The sequence below is a fragment of the Bufo gargarizans genome, unplaced genomic scaffold (genome assembly GCF_014858855.1).
Source record: "Bufo gargarizans isolate SCDJY-AF-19 unplaced genomic scaffold, ASM1485885v1 fragScaff_scaffold_45_pilon:::fragment_2:::debris, whole genome shotgun sequence".
NCBI lineage: Eukaryota > Metazoa > Chordata > Amphibia > Anura > Bufonidae > Bufo > Bufo gargarizans.
In genome coordinates, this window is record NW_025334121.1 from 1,079,643 (window position 1) to 1,094,373 (window position 14,731).

The 14,731-nt window shown below is 50.1% G+C and overlaps 1 protein-coding gene across 3 annotated transcripts in view; it reads left to right on the plus strand.

Annotated features, from left to right (window-relative positions):
- EPB41L5 (erythrocyte membrane protein band 4.1 like 5) overlaps nt 1-14,731 on the plus strand; it is a 46,339-nt gene that overhangs the window by 14,068 nt on the left and 17,540 nt on the right. For all 3 annotated transcript variants that reach the window (XM_044273196.1, XM_044273197.1, XM_044273198.1), the window contains exons 3-13: nt 4,151-4,255; nt 6,012-6,054; nt 8,308-8,386; nt 9,473-9,517; nt 10,687-10,739; nt 11,183-11,303; nt 11,508-11,595; nt 12,301-12,389; nt 13,609-13,678; nt 13,883-14,052; nt 14,569-14,675. In XM_044273196.1, coding sequence (XP_044129131.1) covers nt 4,151-4,255; nt 6,012-6,054; nt 8,308-8,386; nt 9,473-9,517; nt 10,687-10,739; nt 11,183-11,303; nt 11,508-11,595; nt 12,301-12,389; nt 13,609-13,678; nt 13,883-14,052; nt 14,569-14,675 — 970 coding nt within the window. The remainder of the gene's footprint in view (nt 1-4,150; nt 4,256-6,011; nt 6,055-8,307; nt 8,387-9,472; nt 9,518-10,686; nt 10,740-11,182; nt 11,304-11,507; nt 11,596-12,300; nt 12,390-13,608; nt 13,679-13,882; nt 14,053-14,568; nt 14,676-14,731) is intronic.

Consider the following 14,731-nt stretch of genomic DNA (forward strand, 5'->3'; position numbering starts at 1 on the left):
AAAGTAACAAGAAACAGTGGCGGCCATTAACTGTAATAAGACGTGACTGATATCATCCCTCTTATAATGCTGCCGTAAAGTAATAAGATGTGACCAATATCAGTGGCTGGACTGTAATAAGATGTGAATGATCGACCACTCCTCTTATAATGCTGCTATACTATAAGGAGTGACTGATATCAGCTGCTGTACTGTAATAAGATGTGACTGATATCAGCTGCTGTACTGTAATAAGATGTGACGGATATCAGCTGCTCCCTTTATAATGCTTCTATACTATAAGGCTTCTTTCACACTGCCGTTTGGTGCGGATCCATCTTGTATCTGCATAGACGGATCCGCACCGATAATGCATACGCTTGTATCCGTTAATAACGGATCTGTTTGCATTATTCATAAAAATAAATAAATAAATAAAAGTCTAACTTAAAACGGATCCGTCTTGACTTGCATTGAAAGTCAATGGGGGACGGATCACTTTTTAATTGCACCATATTGTGTCAGTGAAAAACGGATCCGTCCCCCATTGACTTACATTGTAAGTCAGGACGGATTCGTTTGGCTCCGCGTCGTCAGACGGACACAAACGCTGCAAGCTGCTTTTTAGTGACTGCCTCAAAAACGCAACGGAGACCAAACGCAGCCAAACTGATGCATTCTGAACGGATCCTTATCCATTCAGAATGCATTGGGGCTGAACTGATCCGTTTTGGGCCATTTGTGAGAGCCCTAAAACGGATCTCGCAAACTGAATTCAAAACGCCAGTGTGATAAAAGCCTTAGACGTAACTGATATTGGCCACTCATGTTATAATGCTGCTGTAAATGGATAAGATGCGACTGATATCAGCTGCTGTACTGTAATGACATGGCTTATAATGCTGCTACACTGTAATAATATATGACTGATGTTAGACACTCATATTATAATGCTGCCATAAAGTAATAAGACGTGACTGATATCTGCTGCTCCTCTTATAATGCTGCTATACTGTAATAAGATGTGACCTATTGGGCGCTCTTCTTATACCGCTGTTGTAGTATAATAAGCTGATGACAGCTCCTTTAATAACTGTTATAATGAGGCAGCCGGTTCCCTCTGGTTCCTCCCTGACCCGCTGCGTCTGCTGTCCGACTGGTTCTGTCCGTGTTCTTCACTCTCTGACAGTCTCTTATAATAACGGCTGTCTGGGAGAGCTGGAGACGCCTGTCACATTATCAGCTCAGAGAGAGAGAGAACATCCCAGGAAATCCGGGACTCGTCCGTATCTGGGAAAGCTGGGTGCTCGCCCATAGAATCAGCATTACGGCTCCTTTCCTGATCCTGTGCGGTGACCCCCGGAGGACTCCTGTATGATCATCCCTGGTTGTTGGAGCTGATGGATACAATGTATCACAGGGGTGAGGTCATGTGACCCAGAGAGTTGTTCCCGGATTTGTCAGGTGGAACCAGAAGAACGACTTTTGTGACTGAACTGGCAAATATTTTAGGTGATATGATGTCCCCAATAGCAGCGCCAGTCAGGGGTGCAGAGGAAGCGGTCACACCCGGGCCCTGGTGGCTCAGGGGCCCGACAACCCCTTGCCAAATAAGACGACACCAGTAGGCTGGGGCCCGGTAATGTATCTCATGGGCCCCTGTTTAAAATTCAAGTTGCCCCTTTGGTCACTGAATACATTTTTATTTTTTTCAAGGATTTAAAAACAAAGGTTAAATACAACAGAAAATCAGCCACTTTCTTATACTTTGTCTTGTAATCAGTTTTCAAGCTCTCTGCTTGCTCTTAGTGAATGGAAATATTCTTGCTTATATTAAGCTGAGAACTTCTAGCGATATATATTATACTATACCCACAGCTGAGGGTTTGTTACAGTGCATCAGTCTAGAATAGACTATCCTTGTGAACTCTACACATCCGCTCACAGAGCTCCTGTATTGGTTTGCTACAATGTGTCAGTCTACACTGAATGCAGTTATGGTAGACTCCCGGCTGTGAGAAGTATTAAGTCTGTACAGAACTTTTGCCTTAGGGTGTAAACAATAATGTTCAAGCAAGCAGAGATCTTGAAAATTGTCTGAGGTGGCAAAGTATGATGAAAGGCTTGAAAGAGCGCCTCCGGCTGGCGTTCCCTGTGCCATGACTTTGCATTAGGCTCAATACCAAGGGCCAACCCGGTGGTAGGGGACAGGGAGAATATATCCCCCCGCGGAGCTGCTCTTTCTCTGCCGTCGGGGTCATTTTCAAGTTACCATAAAGTGCAGATTCCCGTTGTGTGACAGGAAGTGTTGTCTGATTGAAGTGGTTTGGGGCCGGTTTGCACCTCGCTGGGATGTTTGCTGAGTCCTCAGTTACACAAGTCGGCGAAGGGTTCAGGCAACAGAAATAAACCACAAATAACAGCGAAAGTTAAACATTCACCAGCTGCGGACGCCGCTCCAGTTTCCATTATGTGACCGCAGTTAAAGGCGCGAAACATGGGGAGAATAGGAAACCCCCCGTTCTTTACACTGCAGGCTGCATCCAGAGAACTAGAAATTTTATAAAATGTTCTAGAACCTGTAAGGCAGTGTTTACAAACCTGTGGCTCTCCAGCTGCTGTGAAACTGCAACTCCCATCATGACCTGACGGGCATTTAACTCCTTTTTTGCTGGTGTGGGCGCCATGATGTATATGTATAGCTCTGCTGGTCTGTGATATGAGGAAGAGGTTTTTGCGGCCTAGGTATGACTTCAGCCTCTACATCTCCTGGTACTGCCCCAGTACATGCATCACCCCTCAGTGATACAGCAGCTGTATCTAATCCCATCATGTGTATCTGATCTTATATATAAAACTGTGTGCTAAACTTCTGTATCTAATCCTATGTGATACTGTCTGCTGAGCTGTGTATCTAATCCTCTCCTGTGTGATACTGTCTGCTGAGCTGTGTATCTAATCCTCTCCTGTGTGATACTGTCTGCTGATTGTGTATCTAATCCTATCCTGTGTGATACTGTCTGCTGAGCTGTGTATCTAATCCTATCCTGTGTGATACTGTCTGCTGAGCTGTGTATCTAATCCTCTCCTGTGTGATACTGTCTGCTGAGCTGTGTATCTAATCCTATCCTGTGTGATACTGTCTGCTGAGCTGTGTATCTAATCCTATCCTGTGTGATACTGTCTGCTGAGCTGTGTATCTAATCCTATCCTGTGTGATACTGTCTGCTGAGCTGTGTATCTAATCCTACCCTGTGTGATACTGCCTGCTGTGCTGTGTATCTAATCCTACCCTGTGTGATACTGCCTGCTGAGCTGTGTATCTAATCCCCCTCATGTGATTTCTGCAGTACTTTGTCTCGGGGTCCGCGGCTGCCGTCGGTTGAGTCCGAGGTGTATCCGGACATGTGAGGCACCTTGGCTCACGAGGCTCCAGTGCCTCTTGCTCCAGTTCAGTATTTGTTGGGCAGGAGGAGTGGCATGAGGTGCAGCCCCTGTGTCCAGGACAATGGCCGCGGCTCAGCTCTCATTAAGAGACACAAAGAGGCTTTTCAGCCATTGCCCAGCCGGTGCCCGTCCTGCAGCGAGGAGCCCCTGCCCTGCACCCCCTCCCCGTTCAGGGCCACCGCATTCCTCCTCACTCCCAGTCCTGACCTGCGCAATAGAGAGCAGAACCAGTAAGAAACCAGTTCTCCGGCATTTATCTGCATCCTTCACTCTGATGATGGTTTCTTAAGTGTTGATGAAGGAATGCCAGAAAATTCCTGCCCTGATCTTAAAACAATGACCAGCAGGAACTGCGCCGTAACTGGGAAAGCTGGGTGAAAACCAGTATGGCTTACAATACTGCTCCTGGATGAATCCTTGAAACCAGTTGACTCCTGGCCTACCAGCCATGACCATGGTCACCCAGCTTTCCCAGTAACAGAGACTTGTGAGGCCTTCTCCTCCCGGGGTCGGGCTCTGTGGCTGATGACACAGGACAATAGCTGACACTTCTTCCTGGTTGATACATTTCCAGCATTTTGTATCTTCTCGTGGAGTTTTTATTCTCCTGCCGCGATGCTTGATGCTGTATTTGTGACGGGGGTTGCTGGGTCTTGTAGTGCGGGTGTCTATACGAAGTCTCGCCCCTCTGAGGGTTAATTCCTGGTTTTCTCTTCTGTTTTAGAAAAAAGCCAGAGGTCAGGAGCTGTTTGATCAGATCATGTACCACCTGGACCTGATTGAGATCGATTACTTTGGGTTACAGTTCATGGATTCAGCACAAGTGGCGGTAAGTTAGGGTCTTGAGGGGGGCGGTAAGTTGGGGCATTGGAGACCCCCCCCCGCTTTTGTACTTGATTCTGCATATTCAGCGCAGTATACGGATTTCCCCAGAATTGCAGCAATTAACCATTTCTGTTCCAGCAAGATAACCTTGTTCTGTGGCCCCAGCGCTCATGTTCTCGGAGCCAGGCTGGTGCGGTGCAGGCCCCGGGTGGGGGAGGCTGGGGGGGGGGGGGGGGGGGTGAGGAGCTCCGGCTGTTTTTCTTCATCTAGGAGCCTGTTTTCTTTCATCTCCTCCACATTCCTGGGCTGGAATTGAGCAGCTCTGAGACAGGCACCGAGAGGTGCGGGGGTCCCCCTCCTCCTGTGGGAGCAAAGTGAGGGCTGGAAAGGGTCAAGTGACAACTACAGGAAGCAAAGCCGAGTGTGATCCCGAACTTTATAATCAGCGGATGAAATTAGAATTCAGCGATCGCACCAGAAGATTAATACCACTGCCTAATATCGTGCGCCAACCCATCGGACTCCACGTGACCTCCGAGGTGTCCTGTCTGTGGTATCGGATCCTGTAAGCTGCTCGGTGCGGCCTCCATGGATCCCGCAGATGATGGACCGAGATCTGGGAATTTGGAGACAAGTCACCACCTGACTCCCCTGTACACATGCATGCAGGCCTCAGCCGAGTATGCATGTGTTTTCAGTAAGGAGAGGCGGTTAAGTTATCTGTGGTGTTACATAGGACTGCTGGAAAACCTTTTGTGTTTTCTCTAGTCAAGAAGCAATTAAAGGGTATGTTAGACGGGCACATTTTCTGCAATATGAACCCTCGTTACCCATCATCTTGTGCAGTCTAAGGGCTCATTCAGACGTCCGCAAGTGTTTTGAGGTCCGCAATTTGCAGTTCCGCAAAACACCGGGCCGCACATGTCTTTTCTTGTCTGTGTCTGCGGCCAAGAATTGGACATGCTCTGTTTTTTATTTATTTTTTGCGGGGCTGCAGAACGGAAGTGCGGATGCGGACAGCACACGTTGTGCTGTCCGCATCCGCACTTCTGTTCCGCAGCCCCCATGGAAATAAATCTGTCCGCAAAATTGCGGAACGGTTCCGGACGTGTGAATGAACACTAATACTGCTAAAGGGTCTGGATTTGCCGCCGGCACCCCGCTGTCCTGCATGTAATAGCGTCTGGCGTCTCCCGTGAGGAAGCGCTTCCCTCCTGACAATCGCCTTCAGCATCGGGGTGTCTAATACACCCTGTAGAGACAGACCCAGCTCTGCTACATCCTGTAGTTTCTGTAGTGTAGTACCCATCGCTGCCCTCCATCTGATGGTTTTTATCCCCATTGACCGGCCTCGCACGTACCCGAGGTCTCCTGGCTGTACACGGGGTGGAACCACGGTCCAGGCAGGTCCGGCGTGGGCACTCGGGCGGCCTCCCATACACATTTGATTATTATTTTCTACCATCTGAACCCAAATATGGATGTCCCTGTACGAGAACCAAGAGGAGGTGTAAGGGCGATGCACCATATCTATTACATGTTGGTCGCCACCTCGATAATTTGGCGCAGTTATCTTGCGCTCCTTTATTTTTGTCGTTCTTCCCATGACTCCATCAGTGAGATTTCCTCGGGTCTCCCCCATAAACCTCCTGCCGATTCCTCTGGATCCTCAATGTAACTTTATTTCTAATTGTATCATAAACGTTGTAACAATTTACTGAACCGTGAGTTAACTCTTCCCCCTCCCTGTCTCTCCACAGCACTGGCTGGACAACACCAAGAGCATCAAAAAGCAGGTGAAGAGTAAGTACAGCGCCCGCGACGTCTCACGGCAGATTGGGGCACCTGTCCTATCAGTGCTGTATTAGGGGTGCCCTGCAAAATGCCAGTCACACCTGGATTTTATTGTCATGTCTCCTTTAAGAGACCTTGAACTTGGCCTAATCCTGTCTGGTCCATATGCTGCACCGCAGGCGCCCAGCACTTCCCTGACATTACAGTAAATTATCGTCCGCTCTGCCACCTTGGTGCGGGGGAGGGGGCCGGAGGAATGCCATGCTTGATGAGCACAATTATTGGTCACATCCATGTAAAATGACTTAATTGGGCGAAGGTCGTTCTGCATTCCTCATTCTCTGATGCCTGAAATTAGGGAGCAGCTGAGGTCACGATCAGGGAGAGAAGTCCCCGGCCAGTCACATGACGCCGCGGCGGTTAGGGACCCTTTCATTTATCCATCCGCTATAATAAAATCCCTCTGTGGCTGCGATGTGTCCATGCGTGTGTGCCGATGTTAGATCCGCATGCGCGCCGGCCAATAGAATCGCAGCGCACCACACGTGGCCGCAGCGTGCCGGAGAACAGAGACGGGAGAGAGAGAAGCACTCTACCACTGATTGGTGAAAGAGGCGGTGAGGAGGCATAGGTTTGAATCCTCATCATCGCAAGGGGGCTACCTGGAGCAGAGACCACCTTAACAGGGGCATGACAGGAGGCGGAAGTGGCATGAGCACAGGCACCAGAGGGAGGAAGGGCATCTGGAGCAGGGGCACTGAGGGGGCATCTGGAACTAAAGGGGAGGCACTTGGAGCAGGGGTACTCGGGGAGGGGGGGTCCTGGGGGCAGCTGATGGGGGGGGGGGTTACCTGGAGCAGGGGGCAGTATCACTAGAGGCAAACACCAAGTCTGCAGCAGCCCCCTGCACTCAGTATCTGATGCCGCCTCAGAGCTGAGCCCCTGGGAGCGGGTCCTCCGTCGGGCGGCCTCAAGCAGAAGTGCCCGGGCACTGGAGGAGGAGGGAGCAGCGTGCAGGATCTGGTGATGGCGCCGGTGCTGGAGCTGTACAGAGGCATGCACTGCGGCCTGTCAGGTAATGGGAGCCCCGGGGAGCACCTGGTGTGGGGTACAGCTGTGTAATGAGTGGTACGGGCAGTGCTTTGTGCTGATTGGTCGCGGTGCATGCGCTGTTTAATTATCAGCACGCACACAGGGCTTTTATTATTATACATTGTGTTTGAGGGAATCCATGGTACAAGCGATCTCTTATAATAAAAGCCCTGTGTGCGTGCTCAGGGCTGCGTGTCTGTGCCTGTGTGCCGATAATTGAACTGCACAAGCGCGGTGAGCCAACCAATCATCACATGGCGCTCTACACCTGCACGCCACCAAATCGCCGCCGCTGGCAGGTTATTTTGTGCTTTCCACGTCACAGCACCGCCATTACTGTCTGTGCATCAGAGCCGCACAGTCCCAGCACTCTCAGCCACACACAGCAGCCGCTGTCGCCAGTCAGCGCCACCAGTCAGCGCCACCCGTCACAGTGCCACCAGTCACAAAATTGCAAATCCTTTAATTTGCCCTATACTCCAGTCACATCCAGAGCTGCATCCACAAACCTGCTGACCTCCAGACCGCTTTCAGGCTGCAAGGTGGCAAACCTTCCTGGTAAAATTGGTAGCAGGTAAGCAGCGGCATGGCGTGGATAGGCCATGTGTATTCTGTGCATGTCCCTGGTCTGTGTGGAGCATGCTCGGCTGCTGTGCATTGTGGGAAGTGTAGCATACTTTCTATTTAGTAGACCGTGCGGACAGGTATGAACAGATGCCAGGACGCAAATATATATATTGATGTGGAAAAACGTGCTAGAAAGAAGATTTTGAATGCAGCTCTGGGTGTGACTGGAGTATAACATATGGTTTATTGGAGCTGATTAGCAATCTGTCGATGACACAGAAAGCCTTGGGTGCTGATACAAGTAAGGAAATAAGAGAGGAGAGCTGGCACCGGCTGTATGGGGGGAGGGGTGTTTGTTGTTTTGGGCAGAGTTCCCCTTTAATGATGAAATTTACATTTTGCAATAATCTGCATGGCCCCGTTCCCTGCCGCCGCGCAGCTGTACGGCTTCAGAACTCCGGATTAATCTGCTTGTGTCCGATTTAATTGTATAATTGTGGAGGCTGAGATGATGCTGACGCGGGGTGAGTGCGGGGCGCGTGCGGGTCACTGCTTCTGCCGGCGTCCATCACATAAACCTGACGCTTGATGTTTCTCCTGCAGTCGGCCCACCGTACTGTCTGCACCTGCGCGTCAAGTTCTACTCCTCCGAGCCCAACAACCTGCGGGAGGAGCTCACCAGGTCAGTATCACAGGGTGGGCTTAGATACAGTATCACACAGGATAGGATTAGATACACAGCTCAGCAGACAGTATCACACAGGATGGGATTAGATACACAGCTCAGCAGACAGTATCACACAGGATGGGATTAGATACACAGCTCAGCAGACAGTATCAGACAGGATGGGATTAGATACACAGCTCAGCAGACAGTATCGCACAGGATGGGATTAGATACACGGCTCAGCAGACAGTATCGCACAGGACGGGATTAGATACACGGCTCAGCAGACAGTATCGCACAGGATGGGATTAGATACACGGCTCAGCAGACAGTATCGCACAGGATGGGATTAGATACACGGCTCAGCAGACAGTATCGCACAGGATGGGATTAGATACACGGCTCAGCAGACAGTATCGCACAGGATGGGATTAGATACACGGCTCAGCAGACAGTATCGCACAGGATGGGATTAGATACACGGCTCAGCAGACAGTATCGCACAGGATGGGATTAGATACACGGCTCAGCAGACAGTATCGCACAGGATGGGATTAGATACACGGCTCAGCAGACAGTATCGCACAGGATGGGATTAGATACACGGCTCAGCAGACAGTATCGCACAGGATGGGATTAGATACACGGCTCAGCAGACAGTATCGCACAGGATGGGATTAGATACACGGCTCAGCAGACAGTATCGCACAGGATGGGATTAGATACACGGCTCAGCAGACAGTATCGCACAGGATGGGATTAGATACACGGCTCAGCAGACAGTATCGCACAGGATGGGATTAGATACACGGCTCAGCAGACAGTATCGCACAGGACTGGATTAGATACACGGCTCAGCAGACAGTATCGCACAGGACGGGATTAGATACACGGCTCAGCAGACAGTATCGCACAGGACGGGATTAGATACATGGCTCAGCAGACAGTATCGCACAGGACGGGATTAGATACACGGCTCAGCAGACAGTATCGCACAGGATGGGATTAGATACACCATCTGGAGCTGGTAGCGGTGTGTCGCTCTTGTAGTTTCCTCACTGATTTGATTTCTTTCTTTTTTCTTTTTCCCCCCCCCCTCAGATATTTGTTTGTTCTGCAACTAAAACAAGATATTTTCAGTGGAAAGTAAGTGCCCCCCCCCCCTCCATGTTCACTATGTATTTTTATTCATAGTCTATATAATGTTTGTTGCATTGCAAAGTGAAAATCCTTCTGTGAGGAAAGGGTTAATTGTACAGTGTATTTTGTGGAGACTATAAACTAATCTATTGATAGAGATGAGAGATATAAATAATGGTCTGGCCACCAATGCTTTTAATAATAGGGAGGGGGGTCTGGCCCCTGCTGTCTGGCATCACCCGATCAGGGGGCTGTGATCCGCACAATTAACCCCTCAGGTGCGGCACCTGAGGGGTAAATTGTGCGGATCACAGCCCCCTGTAAGAGATCGGGGGCAGTCATGTACACAGTTCGTAGTATATTCTAACTGGAAGCGTCCCCATCACCATGGGAACGCCTCTGTGTTAGAATATACTGTCGGATCTGAATTTTCATGATCTAACTCAAATCCGATGGTATATTCTAACATAGAGGCGTTCCCATGGTGATGGGGATACTTCAAGTTAAAATATACCATCGGATTGGAGAAAACTCAGATCCGATGGTATATTAATAGGGACTCCTGACTTTACATTAAGACAATGGGGGACGGATCCGTTTGCAATAGCACCATATTGTGTCAACGTCAAACGGATCCGTCCCCATTGACTTGCATTGTAATTCAGGACGGATCCGTTTGCCTCCGCACGGCCAGGCGGACACCAAAATGCTGCAAGCTGCGTTCGGGTGTCCGCCAGCGGAGCGGAGGACAGACGGTGCCAGACTGATGCTTTCTGAGTGGATCCGCGTCCACTCAGAATGCATTGGGGCCGTACGGATCAGTTTGGGGCCGACTGTGAGAGCCTTCAAACAGAGCTCACAAGCTGAACCCCGAACGCAAGTGTGAAAGTAGCCTTATAGTGCGTCTTATGGGGCGAAAATTAAAAGCCCAAAGTCCGTTAAAAAGTTGCAGATTGTTTGTTATTAATTCTGCAAGGGTTAAGCTTCACACATGTCAATCTCTAAGTTGGCGCCATGACATGCGCAGCGTCACTGACACAACGTGGGGGGGGGTGATTATATTTTCCCTATTTGTTTGTTTTTTTGTATAGTTTTTTTACATTTCCTTAAAGGGACAGGAGCACCTGATGGGATGTAGAGTCGTCCTAAAGCCATTTGCTTTCTTTGTCTTCCAGGCTGGAGTGCCCGTTCGACACTGCTGTGCAGCTGGCGGCGTACACGCTCCAAGGTAAGGGGTAGAGGCGGGGGTCACTGACTGCACATGGGTCACACGTAGGTGTAGTCTGTGCCTGGCACCCCTTTGGTTGGCACATTGGGGGGTGTTGCCTGGTTAGCCCCCTGTCTGGCTCTGGGATCATAAGGAGATTGAGATGAGACGGGACGTTAATCCGGATTTAGCAGCGTTGGCTCCCGGGAGACATGATATTTCCAGAGGAATCCTGTGTTAACCTTTTGTCTATCAGCGCTGTGGGAATTAACCCCTTGTACCCAAACTGCCCCAAACGTTGCCGGCCACCTCAAAGCGTTTTTTTGATAATTTCAGTGTGGGGTCGTGTTGCATCTCTATGGGTCACAAGTAGGGACAGAAGGGTCCTTGTGGGGATGCCCAATGCTAGGATATCACGGGGCCTATTTAGGGCCCCTTGAGACATTATTTTTCTCTTCCTCCAGGTGAACTCGGAGATTTTGACCCCACAGAGCACACGCCGGACTTGGTGTCGGAGTTTCGCTTTGTACCCACGCAGACGGAGGAGATGGAGCTTGCAGTGTATCAGAAGTGGAAGGAGTTCAGGTAGCGTCTTTTATAAATCCGGACCTTGTGAGCTAAATCACGTCTTATACTCTAGTCACATCCAGAGCTGCAGCAATATTCTGCTGTGTCATAGCATCTGAAGGACTGATCCCCAGCAGCATGTCTCCTCCCTCCGCGCGCTGCATTGCATTGTGGGAGATGTTTACATTAATACCGGGTTCCGTTCTCCTCCTCCTCCTCCAGGGGTCAGACGCCTGCCGAGGCCGAAACAAATTATCTGAACAAAGCCAAGTGGCTGGAGATGTACGGCGTGGACATGCACATCGTGAAGGTGAGCGCCGCCATCTGCACGAGTCCCTTCAGCGGAGAGGTTTCCCCGAAGATGAGCCGCGCCTGCGCTGTTCTAAAGGAACATCCACTTCATGGTTGTATGAACCTTAGATCTGTAGACCAGGGATCTGCTGCCTGTTGTGACACTACAACTCCCAACATGTCATTAAAGATCCGGGCTGACTAACGCTAATGATAGGACACCTAGAAAGGTTTGCAAACCAGTTTGCCCCAGACATATTTATGCTGTTCGTTGCTTGCTATACAGGTGTCAGTCTTCACTGCAGTCCTAGTATTCTATTCATAGAGAAGAACCGAAAACCCCTAAATATATGATGCAAAGTATTGTCAGTGTGGCCCCCGGGTACGCTGAGGGCTGTTTCACACGAGCAGATGCCGTGCGCGACATCCGCTGCATGAACGAAAGCCAAGACCGGCTGCGGACAGCAGAGACACGGAGCAGTAACCTGACTGATAACGCTCGGCGCCTCTCTGTGATCTGTTTACTATCACGGTGACCACTTTATCTTGCTGTGATTTTGTAGTAAAAAGATCAGAGTTACTGCTCCGTGTCTCCGCTGTCCGCAGCTGGTCTTGGCTCTCATTACCGCAGCGGATGTCGCGCATGGTATCCGCTCGTGTGAAGGAGCCCTAAGGGTCCCCTGAGTGTCTGCACTTGGTACTGACCCCACGTTCTCCACCACAGGCTCGAGACGGCAACGACTATCAGCTGGGACTGACCCCGACAGGAGTTCTGGTATTTGAGGGGAACACTAAGATCGGCTTGTTCTTCTGGTGAGTCTTGTACGGAGCGCTCTCCTGCGGGTTTGGTTTTTAGGGAATTATGGGATTGCGCAGAATCGGTGATGCCGGACACCAGGGGCTGAATCCAGCTTCGGCCCCTGCTAACTCTTTCTGCGGTGCCAGTTTTTAAATTTTCCATTTTGGGTCTGGAATGTGCAGTGCATGCTGGGAGCTCAGCTGGCATGTGTCTGTCAGGGGGTGAGATCTCCCAGGGGAGCGTTTTTAGGGCATGCATGGCGTACGTTCTGTGGGGCAGACGGATAGAAGTGACTGCATAGCGTCCAATGGGAGTATTAGTCTGACCAGTTGTGTATTGTAGTCCATTGTCCCATTGCTGCACCTACTGATGGTGGTTGTCATACTGGACTCTGCCACCAGGGGGCAGCACAGTCTCCTGCGCTCGTCACACCCGATCCCTTACATAAGGTGACACATTCTTCAGGAATGAGGACGATTGCGACATCTCCTGAAATATGTGAAATCGGATCGTCCCGTCCTCTGCAGATGGACACCAGGGGGCGCTCCTCCCAGATACAAGGAAGTGTCTGCCAGGTCCAGATATAGGGGTGTGTGCGGAGGTCATTCCTCAGCCGCGCTTCCTGCCCTTACAGGTTCTGATACATTGTAACAAACTGCGGCGAACCATGATATCATTAGATCGCCACTCCCCATAATCCAGATGACGGCGCTGCGGATTATCGGACACTTACCACTGGAGAGATTTCCAATGTTCTGTGGCTTTATAATAGACTGTTTCAATTCCAAACATTTTTAAGATCTGTGCTTGCTGTCGGTGAATGGGACAAAGCTGAAAACCTTCCCTGATCTAATACGTCTCACAGCTGAGGGTTTGTTGCAATCATATCCAGTGTACACAATCCTCCTGTGTGCCCAGATCGCTCTCCTGTCCTGATGGTTTGTTACAGTGTATCAGTCTGAGGGTTGTCTAGACTGGACACAACTGTAACAAACCCTCAGCTGTGAGAAGTATTGGATTAGGTTTTTAAAACTTGTGTAAACAGGAATGTTTCCCTTCACTGACGGCAAGCAAAAAGGATCTTGAAAACTATGAAAAGTACAACTTATTAGACAATGCCCTGGATGTACGAATCGCGGTTTAGCGTGCGCCGACCCTTATCTGGCACCTGTCTGATTAAAGGAATTAATTGTAACTCCGCCTTCTGCGCTCATTCCCAATCTTCTCTCGTAGGCCCAAAATAACTCGCCTGGACTTCAAGAAGTCGAGATTGACGCTGGTCGTGGTTGAGGATGATGAGCAGGTGAGGGAGTGAAGGGTCGGCCCTGGCGGGGAATGTGGCAACTCGCTGAGCTGTGTCAGTGTTCTGGCCGCTAGAGGGCGCTGCTCTAGAGGCATTTAGAGTCTTGGCGCGGGTACAGAATAAGCCCTGGGCCCGGTGATGATGTAGTGCGCCCCCTTGTGACCGCCTGGATCTTGTGACTAATTGTAACCTCCTTATTTAAAGGGCAAGGAGCAGGAACACACGTTTTGTTTCAAAATGGATCATCCCAAGGCGTGCAAGCATCTGTGGAAGTGTGCTGTGGAGCACCACTCCTTCTTCCGTCTCCGGGGGCCCACGCAGAAAGGCTCCAGCCGCTCCAGCTTTATACGGCTGGGGTCACGGTTCAGATACAGGTGCGCAGCATTACACACACAGTGCAGCTATACGGGTCATACCCGGACTGCCTTCAACCTCATTATCTAGGTTACACATTTGTCGCCCTTTGATTTACTTTGCATCAGATGTTATACTCTAGTCATGACCAGAGCTGCACTCCCATTTTTGCTCTCAAGCAAATCCGCTTGGGAAAAAGATCCTTCGTCAGTATGCGATGCAGAAACTTGTAGTATTCTGAATGCAGCTCTGGATGTAACTAGAGTATAAGATGACCAGAAAGCAGAGTGACTGAATGTTACCTGTGAAGTTCAGCAATAAAGACAGATGTAGCAGAGCTGGATCAGCGATTTTAGTGTTTAGTGGCCCTCTTCACTGATTTACCTGCAGTCCTATGTAAGTTGCGGTGGCTGCTCCGATCTGCCAGCTATTTTGCGGGTCACAAGTGTTATAAGCGCCCCACTGTCCATTGTAGCAGTCGGAGTTCCTCTTTAGTCCTTGTGGTCTTCAGTTTCTCTATTTCTGTTTCTTTGCAGCGGGAAAACTGAATACCAGACGACGAAATCCAGCAAACCGCGGCGTTCGTCGTCCTTCGAGCGCAGACCCAGCAAACGCTACTCGCGGAGAACCCTGTTAAGTCGATGTAAGTGAAGTGATGGTGGAAGCCGTGCAGATTTCGCCGCAGTCTGGCCACGGTTC